This window comes from Temnothorax curvispinosus, unplaced genomic scaffold (genome assembly GCF_003070985.1).
Source record: "Temnothorax curvispinosus isolate PA1 unplaced genomic scaffold, ASM307098v1 QBEX01015524.1, whole genome shotgun sequence".
Lineage (NCBI taxonomy): Eukaryota > Metazoa > Arthropoda > Insecta > Hymenoptera > Formicidae > Temnothorax > Temnothorax curvispinosus.
In genome coordinates, this window is record NW_020225304.1 from 359,207 (window position 1) to 381,922 (window position 22,716).

The 22,716-nt window shown below is 33.5% G+C and overlaps 2 protein-coding genes across 3 annotated transcripts; both read left to right on the forward strand.

Moving 5' to 3' along the window:
• The first annotated feature begins 9,106 nt into the window (after nucleotides 1-9,106).
• LOC112465810 (structural maintenance of chromosomes protein 1A) lies at nucleotides 9,107-15,154 on the forward strand. Its single transcript, XM_025033553.1, has 20 exons — nucleotides 9,107-9,408; nucleotides 9,655-9,775; nucleotides 9,892-9,991; nucleotides 10,066-10,244; nucleotides 10,312-10,450; nucleotides 10,643-11,107; nucleotides 11,227-11,655; nucleotides 11,728-11,939; nucleotides 12,025-12,193; nucleotides 12,275-12,397; nucleotides 12,462-12,593; nucleotides 12,677-12,742; nucleotides 12,830-12,987; nucleotides 13,070-13,167; nucleotides 13,294-13,598; nucleotides 13,667-13,942; nucleotides 14,028-14,207; nucleotides 14,493-14,671; nucleotides 14,760-14,937; nucleotides 15,012-15,154. Exons 1-20 carry the CDS (start codon nucleotides 9,297-9,299, stop codon nucleotides 15,078-15,080), a joined length of 3,690 nt encoding a protein of 1,229 aa, XP_024889321.1. The 5' UTR covers nucleotides 9,107-9,296; the 3' UTR covers nucleotides 15,081-15,154.
• A 620-nt stretch (nucleotides 15,155-15,774) lies between these two features.
• On the forward strand, nucleotides 15,775-21,992 carry LOC112465811 (structural maintenance of chromosomes protein 1A-like). 2 transcript variants are annotated; one of them, XM_025033554.1, is made up of 20 exons: nucleotides 15,775-16,252; nucleotides 16,619-16,724; nucleotides 16,831-16,930; nucleotides 17,028-17,206; nucleotides 17,293-17,431; nucleotides 17,530-17,976; nucleotides 18,111-18,530; nucleotides 18,635-18,846; nucleotides 18,911-19,082; nucleotides 19,202-19,324; nucleotides 19,398-19,529; nucleotides 19,623-19,688; nucleotides 19,822-19,979; nucleotides 20,058-20,155; nucleotides 20,240-20,544; nucleotides 20,689-20,946; nucleotides 21,036-21,215; nucleotides 21,316-21,494; nucleotides 21,613-21,790; nucleotides 21,858-21,992. In XM_025033554.1, the coding sequence occupies exons 1-20, from the start codon at nucleotides 16,141-16,143 to the stop codon at nucleotides 21,939-21,941; spliced, it is 3,648 nt and encodes a 1,215-aa protein (XP_024889322.1). In that variant the 5' UTR covers nucleotides 15,775-16,140; the 3' UTR covers nucleotides 21,942-21,992. The 2 variants fall into 2 exon arrangements, with proteins under 2 accessions (XP_024889322.1, XP_024889323.1); XM_025033555.1 differs by having other exon boundaries at nucleotides 16,834-16,930.
• The last annotated feature ends 724 nt before the right edge of the window (nucleotides 21,993-22,716 follow it).

Below are 22,716 nucleotides of genomic sequence, written 5' to 3' on the forward strand. Positions count from 1 at the left end.
ATTATTATTATTATTATTATTATTATTATTATTATTATTATTATTATCTATATATACAATTATTATAATATATATAAAGTGTGCAAAGCTAAGCATTTCTATAGAAGCATATAGATGACAAATCTGGTTATTGTCTTTAACAATAATGTGTTATCTTTAACAATCTGTCGCGCTCCGAATGCCTGGGACAATTACTCATCTATAGACAGCGGACGGCCATTAATCCGAGAACACTCACACAGACAGGTATTCGAACGGTGTAAGAGAGATGGAGTTTAAAGGGATTCGGCGGTTATGCATTCTGCGAAGGTGTGCACTGCGAAATGCAGCCGCGGTGGATATTGGATGTGAATGATGGGGTAGCCGCGCCGTTCCGCGCACGGGAAAAGGGGCGGCTATGGGGTAGCAAAGCTAAGCCAGTAATGCAATAACTTGAATAGAGGGGCACGCAGGCGGAAAGAACATAACCTACCCCTCCGAGCGTCCCTTTTCCCATCTTCTCTTCTCTCTCTCTCTCTCTCTCTCTCTCTCTCTCTCTCTCTCTCTTTGTCCTTCTTTTCGGGGGTGCATAAGTACATACGAATCTGCGCACGTATAACTACTCGCACGGTGCGCGGAACGTGGCTCGAGGGTGGTTGCGGGGTTCTTCACCCCCCTGACTGGGAAGGTACCCCACGTACAGTCGGTCACGTTAAAAGGCTTTTAGTACTCACTCGTTCGCCGTTATTGAATCTCGAGCCGCTCGCACGAGGGCCGAGTAATAACTGGAGGAATAGCATTCGTATCGTTCACCAGGTGGATCTTATTTGCGTTATCATTTTAGCTCGTGAAGAAGTCGATGTCAGGTCCCTTAGAAAAGATTTGAATCTTCCCCGTGAAAGGATTGAAAGTCGCTGTGATATCGATAAATTCAATTTTTAACGTTATTTAGGTAAGAAGAAATGTATCTACCAATTGTAATGCATTTTCAATATTGTAAAAACATAAAACTGTATTTCACGAACTTACATTATTAAAATCTATTTTGAATTTATTTATTGATATTGTATCGATATCGATCTTTACTTCAATATTCGTGAAATATTTTGTATTACAAATTACATGTTTTAGTTGATTTGATTTTTATGTATAAGTTAAAAATCAAGTTATAATGCATTATATCTGTAAGTTATAACAAAATTATAATCTTTCGAAAGAGATAAACGATACGCTAGCGATAAAAATTGCCATCGCAAGTTGTAGTTGTCTGTATCAGGGAACTTCATCGCTCGCCGTTAGTTGCCGTACGTTACATTGCAGCATTACAAAGACTCCCTAATGAAACTTAGAATTAGTGACGCGATTGACTGTACCTGTACCGCAGGAGGGTGATCCCGAGAGTTAAACTCCACGATTCGAGAACGGGGAGGGGGCGGGGGGGGGGTGAGACGGGGGTGGTCGATGCTCTCTCGGTCAAATACAGGGGAAAAAGACAGGGCGAGCGAGTGAATGAATGGCTTCCAATCTGTTCCATCCCTTTGTTGGAGCGGCTCGTGCCGCGTGTGCAAATCTACCCCTGTTTCACCCCCCTCTGCTCCGCTTTCCCCCTGATCCCCTGGTCACCCCTGCAGATCCTACCATCGCGCGCACACGCCTCACACCTGAGCACAATGGACCGCCGATTTCATTCTCCCCTGGTCTTACCTTCTCGTGTTTAAATACTGACATGCCGAGTCTGTAACGTCCGCACGTACGTATTTCGCCGTCTCCGTGATTTTCCCTCTGTTTTCGTCTCCGCGAGAACGTCACATGTATCTCGTTGGATGTTGGAATACTGAAGTCGTCAAGTGGAAACTGAACCTGAATATACTGTGGCGATAAAATTGTTAAGAGTTAGTTTGATTAACGCCAGCATAATTTTAATCTATGTTCTATTGATTCCTAGCATTTTTATATATATAGTTGAAAACAGTATACAGCTTTTAAAATAAACAATAAGTATGAGATTATACGACCGTGTAAGATATACAATGAAAGGGAGAAAACGCCGTAATTTAATTGTGTGATTGTATCGTTCTGGCTTTGGTTGAGACTGCGTTATGTCCGAAAGTAACGGCGCGTGGTCTGCCAGGGCATAAGAATTGTACGGAAAAAGTCACTCAAGAATTAATATATTATTCGGACAAGCAAGATCCAGTCCTGACCGCTTACGGCGTTTTCTCTCTTTAATTTTAAAATAAAATAATTAAAGTTTGTGATTTAATATCGTTTAAATGTTCATTAGTATTAAATAGATATAAGAGGTATAAATATATCATACTTAGAATATCTATTAAATAAACTTGTCATGAAATAAATGTATTTTGTTTCAAGATATTTTGATTTTTTTATTCTCTTTTCCTATCTTATTTCGAAACTTATATATGATAAGAGAGAATTGAAGAAAATATGCTGTTAGAAAAATAATTCTTTCAAATCATATTAAATTATATATTGCTGTACTTTTCGCACAAATAAATATTTTATTTTGTTTATTATATTTTATTATAAAAAATCATTTTCATATAGGTTTATAAAAAATATTACAATTCCTTTTTAAAATAATAATAATAATAATAATATAATTACGCTGTCTGCGTTATTATAAGGAAACTTGAATATAAGAGAGTCGATCAAATGAGGAAAATAAAGCAGAGCGACTTATCGCTATCAACGCGGTGTGCAGAAGCGAGCAAAGGTGAGGGCACTCACGTAAGCCGTAAATAAAGATTATACTGCGCACATTCATATGCATAGAACAGATATCGACTCTGCAGTATTAATTTCTCCTTCTATGAAAAAATTTCTATCTACAATTCTGCGAATTGTTTGATAACCGTACGGATTGAGCGGTACAAATGATTGAAAGTAATAGTAGTAGAAGGTCAATAAAAATAAAGCTTGACATGTATAAGATTCCAAGTGTAATTAAAGATTTCTCAATGCAGCAGCGATTTAAGCTACTTTTCTAAAACTTAAGAAAATAGTTTTGAAGTTTAACTTTCTCAACTCTAAGGGGATTAATTCTCTCAACTTCTCAAAGTAGGTTAAATTATAAATTGTTGCACTGAACTATCTTAATTATTCTTCATCGCGTAGAATTTTCAAGTGTTTGCTTTTAGTTTCTTATTGATCTGTATGTTATAATATTTTTTGTATCATACTTCGTTATGTTTTACATATTCCTCTACTATAATGCTTCATTATTATATTCTCTATATGATTTACATACACTATTATTATATTCTTTTATTTTGGAAAATTACTAAAATTAGGTATACTTTTTAACAATTATATTTTAGATATTTTTATAAAATTTTCTCTTTCCTTAAAATAAGGAAGATGCAGCTTTATGCCACTTTTTCCAGATAATATCAGTGTCTTCGCTTATCTCAACGAATATTTCGCAGGGTCGACAATTTCTCCGCTCGAATTATCACAGCGGCTTTTCACCCGTACATCCACCATAATCGTAAACTTATCGTCAATCTCAATTTCGGTCAATCTCATGATTCATAAATTTCGATACATGTGGGTCCACGTGTACCTGATCAAAGGCTATTTAGCTCGGTGTCTGCCCTATACCTTAACAGATCGTAGGTGCGCACGAATGACGATCGTTAACGAACATGCGGGCACCGCGGTGGGAATTCCACTCAATTTAAGTATAATTGTTTAATTGAGGATCCTCGCTCCGAGGCGCTCACCGCATGAATTGGTCGTTTACGGTTCCGTTCTCTGGTCGCATATTTTCGAGAGTCTCACCACACAGCACAGAAACTTCAATCAAAATTTTATTTCGTACCATACGCCATTTCTCATCTCCTTTCTTATTTTTTAATAATAACAATTAGCAAATGAGAACAAAGAACATTTAATAATAATTAATTATTTTCCTGGCATTTCAGTATAATATATGTATGGATGTATGCTATTTTCATTAAAAATTTTAAATTATATATACAGATAAAAGATGCATACCAGACAAGTCTAGGTACGCATCTTTTATTATACGCATCTTTTATTAAGGTACAATAATATTATTGGCAGAATCCTGGTAAAAATATAGTTCATTAATAAAATGTGATGGCAGATTAACGGCAGAAATCTAGCAGATTTTTACATATTTACTACATAATTTGATGTAGATTGACAGCAGAAATAAAGCTATATGAATCTACATTCGATAGATTCTGCTCAGTTTCCGCTGTCAATTTGCTAACAATTTCTCATTGAATTAATTTTCCAATTTGCTGCCATACTGTCGAAGGCTTACTGGAATAAAAAATAAATAAAAGTATAAAGACAGTATATATATATCTGTATATTTCCATACATGCAATATCAAGACACTAGAAAAGGAAATGCATAAACATAAAAATACACTTTTATCATCTATGGATTGAAGATAAACTGTTATTCGCAATTAATAAATCCATATCGGTATCTCTGCGAAGTATAAAGTTACAAAATGTACGTATCACTAACGCGCGCTCTGGCATGCATCGTTTGGTGTTACAATTGCTGCAGTTTTATAAAATGGCTCACAGATATAATCTGCATCTGAATGTAAGAATCGCGAGAGGCGAGATATACGCGGGAAAGAAATCGCGATAAGATGATGGGGAGACAGCACAAGCCGTCGCCGTCGGTCGAGTCCGTCCGCGATCGCGTGGAAACGATATAATACATATCTCACGACGACGGTCGACGGAGAGATCGTTGCCACGATCGCTACTGGAAGGATATAGCGACGGGGGTGAAAATCGTGCCACGTGGCCCGCGGGTACTCCAGGAAGAACAAGGGGAGAACTCGGACTAGTATTGCTGGCCCCGGCCATGGCGAACGTGAGTTACCTTTACTGCATTTGCTATTCTCCATTGTGCACGGCTGCGATACGGGACCGTACGGGAACAGGGGAAGCTGCGCGCGAGAGAGAGAGATCGTGTGAGTCATACCGAGGCGAGCGAAGCTCCGCTCGCATTGGCGTAGAACGTCTTCCCTAAGGGCATCTTGTCTTCCGAGGCATATATCACGGTACCTATAATAGTGCTCGTCTTCTCACCATCAAATCGAATTTTGGTCGAAGTCTTCCTTAACATTTCTTTAGCAGAGGCGTGTTGTTGCCACCTTGTAACAATCGAAGTTATTTAGCTGTAGCTACAACTGTAATAACTGCAATTTACAACTGTAATGTTCGACTGCCGCTTATTAGTAATTGTAACTTCCGTCTCTGCTTAGTCTATACGCTAAATGTAGCCGTTATCTCGCTTTTCGGACGTTTTTAGCATGTTTAGGACGCAAAAGTTAGTGATCTATAATATCGTTTCTTATATTAATGTCTTGAAAATGGTTTTAATAAACGAAAAATGTATTTTTCACTTAGCGGTAACAATAGCTATTTAAGAATAACGGGAAACTCCAATAATTAAAAATTATGCACGGCATTGCTTTTGCATGATTAGCGCGCGTATCGCGTAAAAATTGATGTCTCATGTAGTAGCGTGTTTTCACAAAGATAATGTCTGATTGATCATCGAGACAGAAAAGGCGCGCTGTGTTTGCTTTGGCTCACCGGATACGCAGTTGTTGATAAACGCGAGATGCAATAATTCAAGTGACGAATGCATAATGAAAACGGTAGGAAAAAAAAATATTTAAAGAGACATTTTGTTTTAAAAATTAATATGATCTCTTTCTTATCTCAAAGATCTGAATATGTGATCTAAAAAATGATATAAGAACTACCTAGCTATCGAATAAAAAAATTCTTCCTTAGATTTTTACAAAAATGCAACAATTCTCTTTTAATTTTTTCATTGTACTTTTGGTCTTTTATTAAAAATCCTCTCTTCTCTTTCTGTAATATTTTTAATGCAAATATTTCTCGACTATATGAAGCAAAGTTTCTACAAAAAGAGGAGTAACAGCGAAATATCGAAGTAAATTTGAGCAAAATTATTCTAACAAGAATATGAGAAAACTGAATGACTATAAAATGAATATTCGGAGAAGTAGTTCAGGAGGTCAATCGATCAGCCCTAGATTATTCCAAAATTGCAGAGAATCTTTCTAATTAGTCAAAATTACAGCAACGGAGGTCGTCGACACGAGCAATCGTGGATAAGAAAAGCGTCTGCCGCGACACGTGGGATACCTACGTCACTGCGCTCGGTCAATGCATCAATCCGGCCTGCATCTGTATGTATTTACGCTTGGCGTAGAAGGGAAGAAGAGGGGAGGGGAAGGGAATGGACAAGGGGGAAACCCCTATGTGACATCATCCCCCACACGAACGAGCGCCCGCTTCGTTTCGCTGGCTGACTTCTGTCGCCTAACTCCAAAACACCCCTGGACCCTCTGCCACCTCCCTTTACCTTTAATCTTTATCAATCCATCCAGCCGAGTCGCCGAATCGAACACACGAGCATGAACGAGACGGGACGCACGCACGGGACGCGTACGCCACCGCGCATTATTCACGGCCGATAGCGCCTTCACCCCCTCGGATTCGTCTACCTCTTTCACCGAGTTTCACCCTCTCGCCGTCCTCCATCCTGTTTCACTCGCGTGCCCTTCGTAGCCCCGTACCCTAAAGTCCGTCCTTCGACGAATGGAGTCGAATCACTGATTGAGACACAGATCACGAGTGTCTCACTTTTGACGTAAACGTCTTTCGATGTAATACGTCTTTACTTGCTTGAATATTAACAACTTAATGATATTGATATTAATATTAGCAATTTTAATAACAATGGCCAATTTTTCACCTTGATAAGCATTTCTTATCGCCGTTCGTGATAATACGTTGTATTAATTTTTCACTATATATAGTAGCGATCATTTTTATACATGTTTCTAGTTAAAGATTTTATAAATTGATTCGGATTGAATCGGAAGCACTGTAAAAAAAAATAAATATCCTATATATTTGGATTCGCCATAACTACTCGTAATTTAATATTGTGCTTGATTCGCATAGTTTTATATCAGTTGTTATATATTGTTATATAAACAATATTCTTTTTAGTTTAAATATAATATAAAATGTATAGTAGGATGAAAGTGGACGTTAATGTTACGTTTTAATTTCTAATTCTCTTATTTCTTTGACCATTATTTTCTTTTTATTTCTTTTTTCTCATAAAGTCACGTTGCACAAAAAGTAGGTAGAATATATCTCCTATCTCACCCAAATGGACCCACATCGAGGGCGAGCAAAAACGAAAGATCACGATTGTGAAATTATTTAGAGAAAATTTTAAAAATTCATTAAAGTATAATATTTAATTCTTTTTAATATGTAACAGCAAATAAAATTTGTACGCCAAAAACGGATAGATATACATATATATATATATATATATATATATATATATATATATATATATATATATATATATATATATATATTGTACGTACTTTTATTTACTAAAATTCATCTGACGCAAAACATGAACTTTATAAAATTTATACGAGATTTTAGTTTTTTTTTTTTAGTTTTGAGAAGCTGGTTTGAGATAAAAAATAAAAAGTCCATTAATAATCGGACAATCAGTATATTTATAGCAGTATATTAATTATTAAATGACGTTATCATCTCTTTACATTTTGTATCTACAATTTTTTTTCAAATATTGTATGTATATAGCGCGATAATCATTTTATAAAAGCGTTTCTATCGGTGGCGCCATCTTCCTCAATAATTTCGTCTATCGTTGCGTCAAGAGATCGTTACGCATTGATCTTGAAAGAAATCCTTGCTTTCTATTCCTCTTAATCAAATCTCATGCTATCTGAATTTCAATACGTAATGATACAAATTTTGGGAGTAACTTCGACCAAACTCGATCTGATTAAATTAATTGATAATTATTATAATTTGTCATACGTAATATTTTAATTAGAATATTTTTTATATCTATGTCTAGTTGCTTAACATATAAAAAGAATTAGATTATGGACATAAAAAATTGTGTAGTGAGAAATACTGCTTTATAAAACCACACAAACTATTATAAGAACTTCTACTATATCGAAAATGTGTGTGTGTATATATCACACAAAATACGTGATTATTCCTATTAATTTAGTAATTTGCACGTGAAAAAAATCGGAGAACATATTCTATGCTTTAATTTGGTATAATATGGGTACGTTCCTATAAAGGTACTAACAAAATTGAAAATTTATTTTAAAAATGTAGTTTTGCGGCAATATATGATATTATTAGGTCGTAAATATGCACTTTTATTTATGAAGTATCTATGTATATATAATAATTTGTATTAATAAAGTATGAATTTAAAAGATAATGTAAATTCGTTAAAAGGTAATTATTTAAATATGTCGGTGATTAAAAAAATTTTACATATCGATAGTCGATAATATCGATATTCTTCAATTATCTCCGGACCCTCTCAATGATTTATATATTGTATCACGGTAATTTGCCTGAGGTTGATAATTTATAATATTACACGTCTGGTGGTATACTGCCAATAAATTTTGAAATGCATGATATACATACATATACATATATATATAATTATATAAATAATTATAAAAATATATAATTATTAATTAATTAATTAATTAATTTATACTAAGAGTTTTATTGGTCGATATATACAAATACATCCATACATACATATCAACCAATGAAACTTTTAATAAAATCAAATATGGCGATGCTTAAGAATGCGCTCAGCGTCTCATTGGTTGATACATTTATAGCCCTAGTGCATGTGTTTTATCAATTTTGTCTTTAAATCTTTGTCAAAGCTTTAAACAAATAATATATATATATATTTTTTTTTTTGAGATTGTTTATCTCATCTACTCCTTTATTTACATAAAATTATGTCCATTTATGTATTTTGTAGTAGTACATAATGCTAAGACTCCATAGACGCGGAAACGTCGTGCGGTAGAGTGCGTTGACCAATCAGAAGGCTGCCGCAAGTCGCCTGCGGCAAAATCAAAATTTGTGATTGGTCAACGCACTCTGCCGCATGGCGTTTCCGCGTCTATGGAGTCTTTAGCATAAAAGATTTTAGATGACGACATACACGCAATTATCTGTAGATGGCACTGCGATCGCAAGTTCCCGCGTTTCTAACGTAACGGAAAACGGAACTCCTCCAGCCTCCTTCTCGTTTTTACTCCTGGTTGAAGAAAACAGTAGTTCAACGGTGATGCCTATTGTGTTGGGAATTTTGTGGCGCCAATTACGCTACTTTCGGATTTCACACGTTTTATTTGATCATCTTCAAGAATGCCGGCGTTCTTGAAGCATATCGAAGTCGAGAATTTCAAGTCTTACAAAGGGAAGCTTATTATCGGCCCACTGAAGTCCTTTACAGCAGTGGTTGGCCCCAATGGATCCGGTAGGTTATCGTTCTGTGTGTCAACAATAGATGCATTCGGCAAATGCAACGCTTGAGCGATGGCTGTTTGTCGGAGATAGCTGTACACTTCTAGATTTATCGAGTTAGATCCTAGTTTTCCAAAAATCGCTCGCTCAATCGTTGTTCGTTGAACGCAAGTTACGCGGCGCAAACGTATGACGTTTTGTGCTGACAGACGTGATAAGGAAACTATGTGACTGTGACTCTCCTTGTTGCATGCCACAGGAAAGTCTAATTTCATGGACGCTATCAGTTTCGTCATGGGCGAGAAGACTAGCAGTCTGCGAGTCAAGAGATTCAGCGAGCTCATTCACGGCGCGTCCATTGGAATGCCAGTAGCACGAAGGTAATTTGACATGTGCACAACGATGCTGATTTACAGATTCCTGGAGTTGTGCGTTACAATTTGTATGTTTCACCTCTTGAATTATGTAAAAACAATAAGCTTTCTGTTGAATATAGCGCTTCGGTAACAGCTGTATTCGAGTTGGAAGACGGAAATGAGAAAAGCTTTATGCGTTCAGTGCAAGGTTCTTCTTCAGAACACAGAATCAATAACAATGTGAGTTTAACAGCTGGATCTTTATTCAGTTGCACGTACGTAATTCAAGATCCTCAAAATGTTTTTCGCCACAGGTTGTCACCAGCCAAGTGTATCTTAATGAGTTGGAGCACCTTGGTATTAATGTTAAAGCAAAGAACTTTTTGGTATTCCAAGGTGCGGTCGAATCTATAGCCATGAAAAATCCAAAGGAACGCACTGCTCTGTTTGAGGAGATCAGCAACTCTGGTTCATTAAAAACAGAATATGAAAGGTAAGTTCTCAAATGCCATTAGCTATCCTTGGTAATGTGCTTGTAAATAATAAAAGTAATATTGTAGATTAAAAACAGAAATGTTGAAAGCTGAAGAGGAAACCCAGTTTTCGTATCAGAAAAAGAAAGGGATTGCTGCTGAAAGAAAAGAAGCAAAGTTAGAAAAAGAAGAGGCTGAAAAATATCAACGTCTCAAGGAAGAATACGTGTGTATTTAAGTTTTCTGTAATATTTAATATTATACGTATTGAGCAAGAAATTAGAATTATATATATATATTTGTCATTAACATAATTCTAATTATATATATATATATATATATATATATATATATATCTTTTCTTTTACTTATGTATTTACGTAACTGTTAATGACAAATATTTATCTTTTGTTTTTAGATGGAAAAGCAAGTAGAATTACATCTGTTTCGATTATATCACAATGAAAGGAGTACTACTTTGCTTGAGAAAGCTCAAGAGAAGAAGCAGACCGAAATTGTAAAAGTCGAGAAGAGGAAGGAGAAGGCTGAAGAATTGTTGAAAGAGAAGAAAAAAGAAGCCGCTAAACTGGGCAGAGATCTTGCTAAGATAGAGCAAGATATCAGAGAAGTGGAAGTAGAAATCACAAAAAAGAGACCAACGTTTATTAAAGCTAAAGAACGTGTCGCACATATGCAGAAGAAGGTGGAATCTGCACGCAAATCTTTAGCTCAGGCGCGTATCGCGGACGAAGCTCATAAAAAGGATATACACGAACTGCAGGAGGAATTGCGACAGGTGGAAGAAGCTAAAGCTACTTACGAAGCGAGTATAGCAGGGCAATCCCAATTACAAGGGAGAGATGTGCAATTGGAAGATGAACAGGTACAAATAAATTACGTAATATTCGCAAAATCTCAAGGCACGCCATTATTTAATTTACAGCTATTTTGAATAAAACGCAAATTGCATTGTAATGATCTAATTAACAGAAATAATTTAAGGTACAGGAATATAATCGTCTAAAAGAGGAAGCTGGCAAGCAATCCGCGAGGTACCTTCAACTTCTCGATTCTATTAATCGTGAACAAAAGTCAGATCAAGATAGGCTCGACAATGAAGGCAGGAAGAAAACCGAGATAGAGAATAAGCATAAGCAGAAAGGTCATATGCGAGATGAGGCGCTTAAGCGAGTGGAAAAGTTGGAGGAGCATATAAAAACATCGGAGGCTGCATTGGAGGATCAGAAAAAGCTCAGAGCTGACTTGCAGTCCGATGTAGGCACGTCGAAGGATAAGATTCAGAATTTGCAACGAGAGTTGGAGAGCATCTCCGAACAGCTCGGTGATGCTAAAGTTGATAAGCACGAAGTATCTAGGAACAAGAAAAAGACGGAAATTGTGGAGAATTTTAAGCGTCTGTTTCCTGGAGTGGTGCGTTATTTCTTCCTATTTTCTTTAAAATAAAAAAAAAACGAAATGACTCAAGTGTTTCTTTTTCTTCAGTATGATCGGATGTACAACATGTGCGAACCAATTCACAAGCGGTATAATGTTGCGATTACGAAAGTACTTGGTAAATACATGGAGGCTATTGTAGTGGATACTGAGAAAACGGCCAGACAGTGTATCCAGTATTTGAAGGAGCAGTATCTCGAGCCAGAAACATTTCTTCCGCTTGATTACATACAAGCTAAACCACTTAAAGAACGTCTTCGGTAAATAAATTAATCGTTACATGATTCTATTTTAACATTACTATATCTTTTTGTTATTTTATAATGATTATATACTGTTTTGCAGCAACATACAAGAACCTAAGAACGTGAAGTTGTTGTACGATGTGTTGCATTTTTCCCCAAAGGACATTGATAGAGCAGTTCTCTTTGCAACTAATAATGCTCTTGTATGCGAAACACCGGAGGATGCTAATAAAGTAGCGTACGAGATGGACAAGAAAACTAGATATGATGTAAGTGTATACATATTATCTTTATCTTTGCTTAAACAAAGTAATAATCTAAACTATGATACATATACAAAATATTTACAGTGCGTCGCATTAGACGGTACATTTTACCAGAAAGCTGGTATAATATCTGGAGGCAGTTTGGATCTTGCAAAGAAAGCGAAGAGATGGGATGAAAAACAGATGTCTCAATTAAAGGCGCAAAAGGTAACGTATTTTTTATTTCTATATATTATAGGGATAAAAATATATTTAATTTTTTTATTCACAGGAAAAATTAACGGAAGAACTGAGAGAATCTTTGAAAAAATCGCGCAAGGAATCCGAATTGAACACGGTTGAATCTCAAATACGTGGTTTAGAGACTCGCTTAAAATACAACAAAAGCGACTTGTCTGCAACAGTGAGTATTATGCATTGCATTGTTTATACTTTATGCGATTATATAATTATTTAAAAACCATGTGGATACAATTTTTATTATAGCAAAAACAAATCGCGGATCTTGAAGTGGAGTTAGAGGGTCTGCAAAACGAGTTAAATATGTTTGGTGTAAGTTTTAAGAAGTAGATTTTGTATATTTGCATACATATATTTATTCATATTTGAACGAAATGCTTCAATATTTTTTATGTATAGCCTGCAATAGCCGCTATTGAGAAGACTATGGCTGAAAGAGATCAAGAAATACAAAACATCAAAGAAAAAATGAACAATGTTGAGGACGACGTATTTGCCAGTTTTTGTGAACAGATAGGAGTTTCTAATATCCGTCAATATGAAGAAAGAGAATTAAGGTACGAAGAAATTATGTTGTTAGATAAGGATTGTATTATCTTAGATATAGATGCTAAAGTGTCGAATGTACTATTATTCCAGATCGCAACAAGAAAGAGCAAAAAAAAGAATGGAGTTTGACAATCAATGCAATCGCATTTATAATCAATTGGATTTTGAGAAGCAACGTGATACAGAAAGTATGTTATGAAAATATATAAACTTTTGCATAAAATCTCACATTATATGAAGAAGTGTTTTTATTTTATACTTTGTATGTACTATGTTATCAGTTTTTGCATTTTAATATTTTACTTATACCATAGGCAATGTTTTGCGATGGGAACGAGCGGTGCAAGATGCAGAGGATAAACTTGAATCCGCGAAGCAAACCGAATCTAATCAAAAAGCAGAGATCGACCACGATGAGCAACAAATGGAACAATTGAAATCGTCTCGCAATGCTAAAAAGATGGAGGTTGATCAGAAAGAAGACGAAATTGGTAAAGCTAGGCGTGAAGTGGGAGCTATCGCAAAGGACATTCAGGCAGCTCAGAAGCAGCTTAACATAATTGAATCAAAAATCGAACAGAAGAAGGCCGAACGACATGCTATTTTGATGCAATGCAAGGTTTGTTGTCATTCGAGTATATATTATGCGTATTATTTTAAATTACTAATGTATTTAATAATATGTAGATGGAAGATATTGCAATACCTATGTTGCACGGAAATATGGAAGATATAGCAGGTGAGACGAGTGCGGCAAATGGAAGTGAAACTAATAATGATTCATCAGTAAATACGCAACAGCAGTATGAACGCGAAAAGAGGATTACCATAGACTATGCGCTTTTGTCCGAAAATCTGAAAGATGTGGACGAAGAAGATATCAAAAAGACAACCGACAAGTTAACGAAAACAATCAACGATTTGCAAAATACAATACAACGCATACAAGCTCCAAATATGAAGGTTTACAACAAATTTGTATATTAGAAATGATATGTCGGTAAACGTAAAAAGTTATAAAAATATAAAAATATTTTCTTTCTCTTAGGCAATTCAAAAATTATATTTGGCGAAAGAGAAATTACAAGAGACTAATGAAGAGTTCGAGCAGTCTCGTAAGAAAGCAAAGAAAGCGAAGACACAATTCGAGAAGGTGAAAAAAGAACGACACGACAGATTCATGGCATGTTTTGAACATGTGGCGAACGAGATTGATCCTATTTATAAGGTTTGGGAAATAATGAGTTTGTAAAAACATTTATACAATAATTTGTCTACAAATAAATATATAAATATAAAAGACCAAAACCTATGGTCGAAACGTCTTGACGATTAATTCGATCAAAACCAATGGTCGAATTGTCATGACACTGCCAAATGTTGTCGATTAAAAAATAGAGGTTCTTGTTATCACTTATTAGCGAAACAAATATATACTTTTCAAATAAATTTATAATTTATATTAATCATATTTATCATCATATATTCATCATATATGTTGTGGCTATTTCAGAGTCTGGCAAAGAATCAATCCGCTCAGGCATTCCTTGGACCAGAAAATCCTGAAGAACCCTACTTGGACGGCATTAATTATAACTGCGTGGCTCCTGGCAAACGATTTCAGCCAATGTCTAATTTGTCTGGTGGAGAAAAAACCGTCGCTGCACTAGCTCTATTATTCGCAATTCACAGGTTAATATTTTTTACGCAAAATCAAGTTGATGATATAATTCGAATACGACGGATGGTTAATTAACATTTACTGTTCGTCTATGTTCAGTTTCCAACCTGCGCCATTTTTCGTTCTGGATGAGATCGACGCGGCCCTCGATAATACTAACATAGGAAAGGTGGCCAGCTACATCCGCGACAAAACGAGCTCGCTGCAGACGATTGTTATATCATTGAAGGAGGAATTTTACTCGCACGCAGATGCGCTCATCGGAATATGCCCGGATGTAAGTAGATTGCATATCATTTCACATGTGACTCTTCATTAGAGTCGACTATACTTGTTATATATGAATTACAGGTAGGCGAGTGTTTGGAGAGCAAAGTGTTAACACTCGACCTGACTACATGTCCTACACATGTTTTGTAGACGTTTATTATTTAAAAGGAACAACTATTTTCTTTTCTTACATATATATTTATATATATATATATTCGCTGTGGATGATTTTTAATTTTGTCTTCAAAGAAGAATATATAAATATTACAAAATATTAACGTATTATTATTATTATTTCTAAATTTATTCACATTTTTCATATTACTTTGAAATCACTGCAAGACTATCATACTTTTTGATAAATTAGGTCATATATATATATATCCATCTATAGTATAAGTTAGAATAAGCCTGATAGCAATTGTGTGAGACATGAGTTATGTTGTGAGTAATGTAAATAGCTTTCAAAACTTGACTTTAATAAAAACTTGCGAACAAACTGCTAGAACAAACAATTGATTTTATTGCGTTAATGAGACGTGTGTATCCGAGAGCAGCAAATTTATTACACATATTTCAACAATATCAATAACAATAATGATAAAGCAGTAACTTAATATGCAACATCGCGCTTGTGCGTATTTTAATTTATTATACAACATACATTCTATTTTGCAAATCTGTTTCACATTTAAACAATGATGCGATAATCACATTTTTATTCTGGTTGGTTGAAATAAAAACAAATACATATATTTCAATAAAAGTGAGATCGCACAACATGAACGCCATCATTCATGTTGTGCGATTTCACTTTTATTGAAACATATGTATTTGTTTTTATTTCGTAAACTCATAACTAACTTATAAAATAGTTTGTTGATTTACCGTTAAACCCGGTTAAATCTTCGCGCTCTACAGTTAAACCTATCTCACGACGCGACACTTCTGCTGCATCCAGGAGCACAACCACTCAGTGAGCGGCTAAGTAAGTAGCAATTACGTGTGATTGGTTGGATCCAAAGATAAGAACCAATCACATTTTATTGCTACTTAGCAGCTCAATGCACCCTTTGGAATTTGCAAATTGGTAACCCTGCGTTATTTCGAATTCGGAGCATTCCGGCCGGAGTTTCGAGAATTTCGGAGTTTGACCAACGGTCACTTGCTCACTGGTCTATTCGCATTCGATAAACGCTTTGCCTTAACAATGCCAATTTTTTTAGATAGTATCGTGATTTCCAACTTCAAGTCGTTCTCGGGAACAACAACGATCGGCCCTCTCCGATCATTTACAGCAATAATCGGTCCAAATGGATCCGGTGAGATTCTTATGCTCTTTCCAACGTTCATTTTATTCGATTTAGAACGAAACTATTTTCCCGCATATATCAAATAGCTTGTTCTTATTTCTTCATTTTTGTATAATAAATAATTATATATTAAATAAATATAGAAAATAATTATTTATTAAGAGATTATTAACAGATTATTTAACTCAACGATATTTATTATTTGATTTGATTTGGTTTAATAAAATAACAGATAAGATTATTGATTAAGGTAAATTTAAATTTTTAATTTTTTTTCTTTTACTCTCTTTTATTTCGTATAAATTTTTCTTTGTTCCTTTTACCATATTACTTTTATATTCTAATTAAGATATGTAAATGTTTTATGTATTTTAGGAAAATCAAATATTATGGACGCCATAAGTTTTGCATTAGGGGAGGAGCCGAGCTCTTTGCGTGTTAAAAACCTCAGTAAACTTATTTATGAAGGATCAGTGAATGTGTACTAGAAATATATTTTCTTTATTTCTCAATTAATTTCATGTCTGTTAGATATTATACTGTTAGATATATACTGTTAGATATTTTAAAAGTTTAATATATTACAGTAGCACTTATGTAAACGTGATCTTCAAGCTAGACGAAACGAAAAAGAGTTTCACAAGGAAGATAAGCGGCGAAGTCAGTCAGTACAACATAGATGACAAGGTGGAATTCTACAGCATTATTTACAATCTTGTCAAATTGTTTTCTTATTTTATTACACTACTTGACACTGATTGATTATTCATCTCTTACCTTACAGACTGTTACGAATGTATTTTATTTGAATGAACTACGAGAAATGGGTTTGGACATAAAGGCAGGGAACTTTTTGATACCTCAGGGTTACATTGAATGTTTTGCAATGAAAATGCCAAAAGATCTAACCGCGATGTTCGAACAGACTAGTAATTCAATTACGTACAAAGCAGAATATGATAGGTACAAGTTTTGTTTTGTTCTAACTGATGGTACAAATTTTGCTATAAGATTCGGTAAAATTTACTAGATTTTGATGTTTGCGGCAGATTAAAATTAGAACTTTTGAAAGCGGAAGAAGCAGTAAATTTTGAACATCAAAGAAAAAAACAGATATTAATTCAAAAGAAATGCGCCGCTGAAGAAAAAGCAGAAACAGAAACATATTTATGGTTGAAAAAACAATATGTATGTTACATTTGTTTTCAAACTATAAAAATCTTTAGAAATTACTGTTTATATCTTTCTTCATATAGTTGTGATAAAATAATTATCGAACATTACAGAATAAGAAAAAATTAAAATTTCAATTAATTCGATTGCTCCTCATTAAGAAGGAAGCTGAATCCTTACAAGATAAGGAAAAAGAAGTCAAATCGCGAATAGATGAGTATTTACGCGATAAGGAAACTGCGATACATTTACTAAAACGTAAACAATCACAATTTAAGTCATTATTCAGTTCTCTCGAAACTATTGAACAAGGTATTTCGGAAATGGAGAAGATTATTCGCCCGAAGAAGTTGGAATATGTTGTTTTTGAGGATAACATCTCACATTGGCAGAAAAAACGTGATTGTGCTCGCGTATCTTTAGACAGTGCAAGTAAAGCGCGTGATACTAACAAGAGAATAATTGAAGAATTAAAAGATGAGCTAAAACAAATAGACAACAAATTAGCGGAGTTAAGAAAAGCGTCACAGACGAGCACTATAGAACTCAGCAACTCTCAGGTATACCGTTGCGAATCCATAATATTTATATGATATCTGTAGATATTTATATTTTAATAGTTTATGAAAAAAATTTTTTTGTTTTCCATTACTTTATAATAAATTTTTGCCTAATATAATGATGTACACATAAGGTTAAACGTTACCTGGAATTGACGAACGAAACTGAATACCGGACAACGAAATTAGTAAAGCAAATAAATAGCCTGATGCGCGATCAACAAAAGGATCAGGATAAACTTGATAACGAAAATAGGCGCAAGCAAGATTTGGAGTACAAAGTAAAGCAGACAAGATTAACGAAGGAGAATTTTGAAACGCGGCTCAAAAAATTGCAAAGTGTCGAACCTAAAGTAACGTTAATGGAAAAGACAGCAGAGAAATTAAAGCAGAAAAAAACTGATGCAATGAATAAATCGTTCAGTCTGGAGAACGATATTGCAAAGATTTCAGAGAAGCTTTCCCAGATTGATATCGATAAGAATACTATTTCGCGACAGATTAAAAAAAAAGAAACAATCCAACAGTTGAAACAGTTATACTCTGATGGCGTGGTATCGTTTTTACTAATCATTATTAAAATTTAGATATATACATATAATGATGATTATATATATATAAAAGTTCACAAAGAGTTAATAGAACTTTTATTTTTTAGTATGGTCGCTTATCTGATTTTTGTAAGCCTATTCATCCACGTTATAATGTTGCGGTAACTAAAATTTTCAATAAAAATATGGATGCCATCGTCGTTGATACCAGACGTACAGCAATGCAATGCATTGAATTTTTAAAAAAGAAACAAATAGGCATTGAAACATTTTTACCGCTTGATTCAATAAAAACGACATTGTTAAAAGAACACTTACGGTGAGTAATTAGAGGGAAAAAAAAGTATTTTTGGATAATATAACATAATGTTATTACTTTACAGTAATATAAAAGAGCCGAAAAATGTTAAATTATTATATGACGTGTTGAACATTTCATCAACACAAATAAGCAAAGCGGTTTTATTTGTCACTCAGAATACTTTAGTTTGCGAGACTATTGAAGATGCGAGACTAATAGCGCAATCTGATGATAAAAAGAAAAAAGGAAATGATGTAATTATATGTATATATTGTATATGTATATATATCATACATGTATATTTTATTATTATTTTCTTTATCTTTATATATCAATTTTATTTATGAAACTAGTATATATTTATTACGTTTAGTGTGTTTCATTGGATGGATGTTTTTATCGTAAAGATGGTACAATGTCCGGTGGGCAGGTTGATTTAATTATAAAAGCAAAACAATGGGAGGACCAACAAGTATTGGCATTGAAAGAACAAAAGGTTGTAAATTTTTTGCAAGATCAGTGCAGCAAGTTAACATATAGTGGTTTACATAATATGTACAATTTTATAGGCACAATTAATGAAAGAATTCAGAGATTTGCCCAAAATCTCTCTTATCCAATCTGAACTTGATGAAATTAATGTAACAATGGAAGAACTCAAGCGCCAAAATAAATACATTGAGAAAGATATAAAAGACACTGTACGTAATTAAGAAGCAGGAACAATTTATATCTTAGTTTTATTACATGTGATCTATCATCAAATAATAATACATAAAATCTACATTTTGTAGGAAGACGAAATCGTTCGGCTAAATGAAGAATTAGACAGGCTTGATAGAGAAATAATTGAATTAAATGTATGTATTTTAATGTATAATTCAAAATGTATTTAATGTATAATTTGTAATTCATATACATATATATCTCTATTAAAACTTTTTATTGATCTGTACAACAGAAAGATATTTCTATTATTCGTAAAACTTCTAGATGGCAATATCTGAAATTGAAGACAATATTAAAAAACGAGTTGAAAAAACTAAAAGCATGGAGAAACAGGTTAATGCAATTAAAGATAAAATCTTTGTTGATTTTTGTAAAAATATTAATGTGCCGGATATTGACTACTATGAGAAGAATAATTTGCGGTATAAAATTTTTATTTAATTTTTTATATAATTTTTAATCTAGGTGTATAAAAAAATAAGTGTAATATTAATTTTTAGACTGTATCAAAAGCAGAAAAAGAGACAAATGGAACTTGAACAACAATATGATCGTATCAAGAATCAATTGCACTTTGAAAACGAGAATGATACAGAAAGTAAATTTCCAAATTATATTTTTGTTAATGTATGGTCGCTAATCAATTAATGTTCTCATATATGTACGAATTTTGTGTGAAAAGGTAAAGTATTAAAATGGAAAAGCGCTGTAGAACAAGCTGATGCAGAACTGAAAAAGGCATATCAGCAAGAACGTGATGCAAAGATTAAAATTGAGCGAGAAGAAACGGAAATGTCGAAGTTAAAAGATGATTACACAAACAAAATAAAGGATTTAGAAAATACGGAAAAAAAATTGGCTCAGTACAGGTCGCGAGTTAACGTTATCGGAAATTTATATTTGGAGAGTCAGAAGGAGCTCATTGGTGTACAAAAAAAAATAGAACAGAAAAAAATAGAATGCAACACTATAATTAATGAATGCAAGGTTTGTGAGTTTTTAAAAAAATTAAAGGACACATATATTGTAAAAGATGAGGTTTAAGAGATTTGTTAATACAAACATTAAATATCACTTGACATTAGGTTTGACTCTCGCTTAACATCAGTTATAATAACATTATTATTACAGATAGAAGACTTTATTATTCCAATGTCAGAGACATCACATCCACATCGTACGCCAGAAGATAGCTTTTTTACAACTAGCTCAAGTTCAAACGTGGAATCGTCAGATGGTTGTAAAGTGTTAAGAAAAATTGATTTCTCGCGATTTCCTGAAAACATCCGTAATTATACAGAAGAAAATTTACACGACATGGCTACACGACTTAATGAAAAGCTTACAAAGATTCAAAATGAATTTAAAGATATGAATCCCAATCTTAAGGTATATAACATTTATAATTTTACATGATATAGGTACATTATGTATATTTATGTCAGATATGCTAAAAAATCTCATTTGGATAAATACAGGTTGATGAAAAGATAAGTTTGATAGCGCAGCAAATACAAGAGATAAATACGAACTTCCAAACCTGCCGTAATAAGTGTGATAAAATACAAAATCAATTTAAGTCAGTGAAGGCAAAAAGATGCAAACAGTTTGAAGATTGCCTGGATTTTGTTGCTATGGAAATAGATTCTATACTCAAAGTCGGCATTTTTAATTTTACTTTAAGATTTTGTTTATTATATAGTTTATTTTTATGTGTATTTTATAATTTATATCTGACTTGCTTTATTTTCTATGCAGAGTTTAGTTAATGATACGTCGGCTCAAGCAACTATCTTAGCAGATAACCCCGAGGAACCGTACGCGGGCAATATAATTTACAACTGCATAGCGCCATCTAAATACTTTCAGCCATTGCAATATTTGTCTGGTGGAGAGAAATCACTCGCTAGTTTAGCATTACTATTTGCATTTCAACGGTATATCTTTATCCTATAAGATTAATACATTTACATGCATTTTGATGCTTTTATAATGCAGATAACAACCGACAGTAAAGAGTTAAGAACATAATTTTAATCTTTTTTTCCCCCACAGTTACAAGCAAATACCGTTTCTCCTTATGGACGAAGGTGATGCGGCATTAGACAAGGCGAATATCAAGAATGTCATTCGCTTTATTCAATCCCAAATAAACACTATGCAAATCATCACGATATCCTTACATAAGGTATTATATTCTAATGCCGATCTGCTTCTAGGGGTTACTACTGAAGTAAGTTGATAATTTATGTTATTTTACAATATCTTTTATGATACGTACATTTTATTGTTGATTTTAGCCTAACTGCATAAGAAATCGCAGCAAAGTATTTGCCATTTTTTTAAGTAAATATCAAAAAACGAAAGATATGCAGGAACCGTAATACAATAACGCGAACAATCTTAAATGATTTCAAATACCACTATTATCAGAGTTAATGTTATGAATAATTTATGTTAAGAATATTTTTCTATATATATTATTATATATATTATATATCTTCTATATATTATTTGGAGATACATTTTCTTTTAAATTGTTATATTGTTAGATATAAATTAGAGAAACATTTTATAAATAGACTGAGATTTTTAACAAGTTTCCATATCTAAGATACAATATAATTCAGACAAGTCAGTCTTTAATTTACATATTTTCTATGATTTATGTAATTTTTTTATACATACTTATGTATAAAAAGGTTTTATTAAATACACTATATTAATATATTTAATTTAATTTGTACTGAAAATTTGTATTAAATTGTTTGTAATTTGTGCTAAAAATAACAAAAATAACACATTGTAGTATTATAATGTGAAATAAAATATCTTTTATACAAAGTGTTTTGTAAAAAATTATTTTGTTTATTTTAATCTAGATAACACATAATACCATTTGCATAACCTCCCTAACAATAAGATAAGTTTCGCGATGACGTCACGCGCGCGCGTGTATGAAGGTACTACAATTATCTCTATGATTGCATTATAGTGCTCGTACTCAGATCTGTAGTTTCCATCAGTGTACATCTGACGTATTCATTTATGTTTTTTTACTGCATTTAATTGTAAAACGACAAATTATATAAATTTTACTTTGCTTTCTCTTTCTCTCTCTCTCTCTCTCTCTCTCTCTCTCTCTCTCTCTCTCTCTCT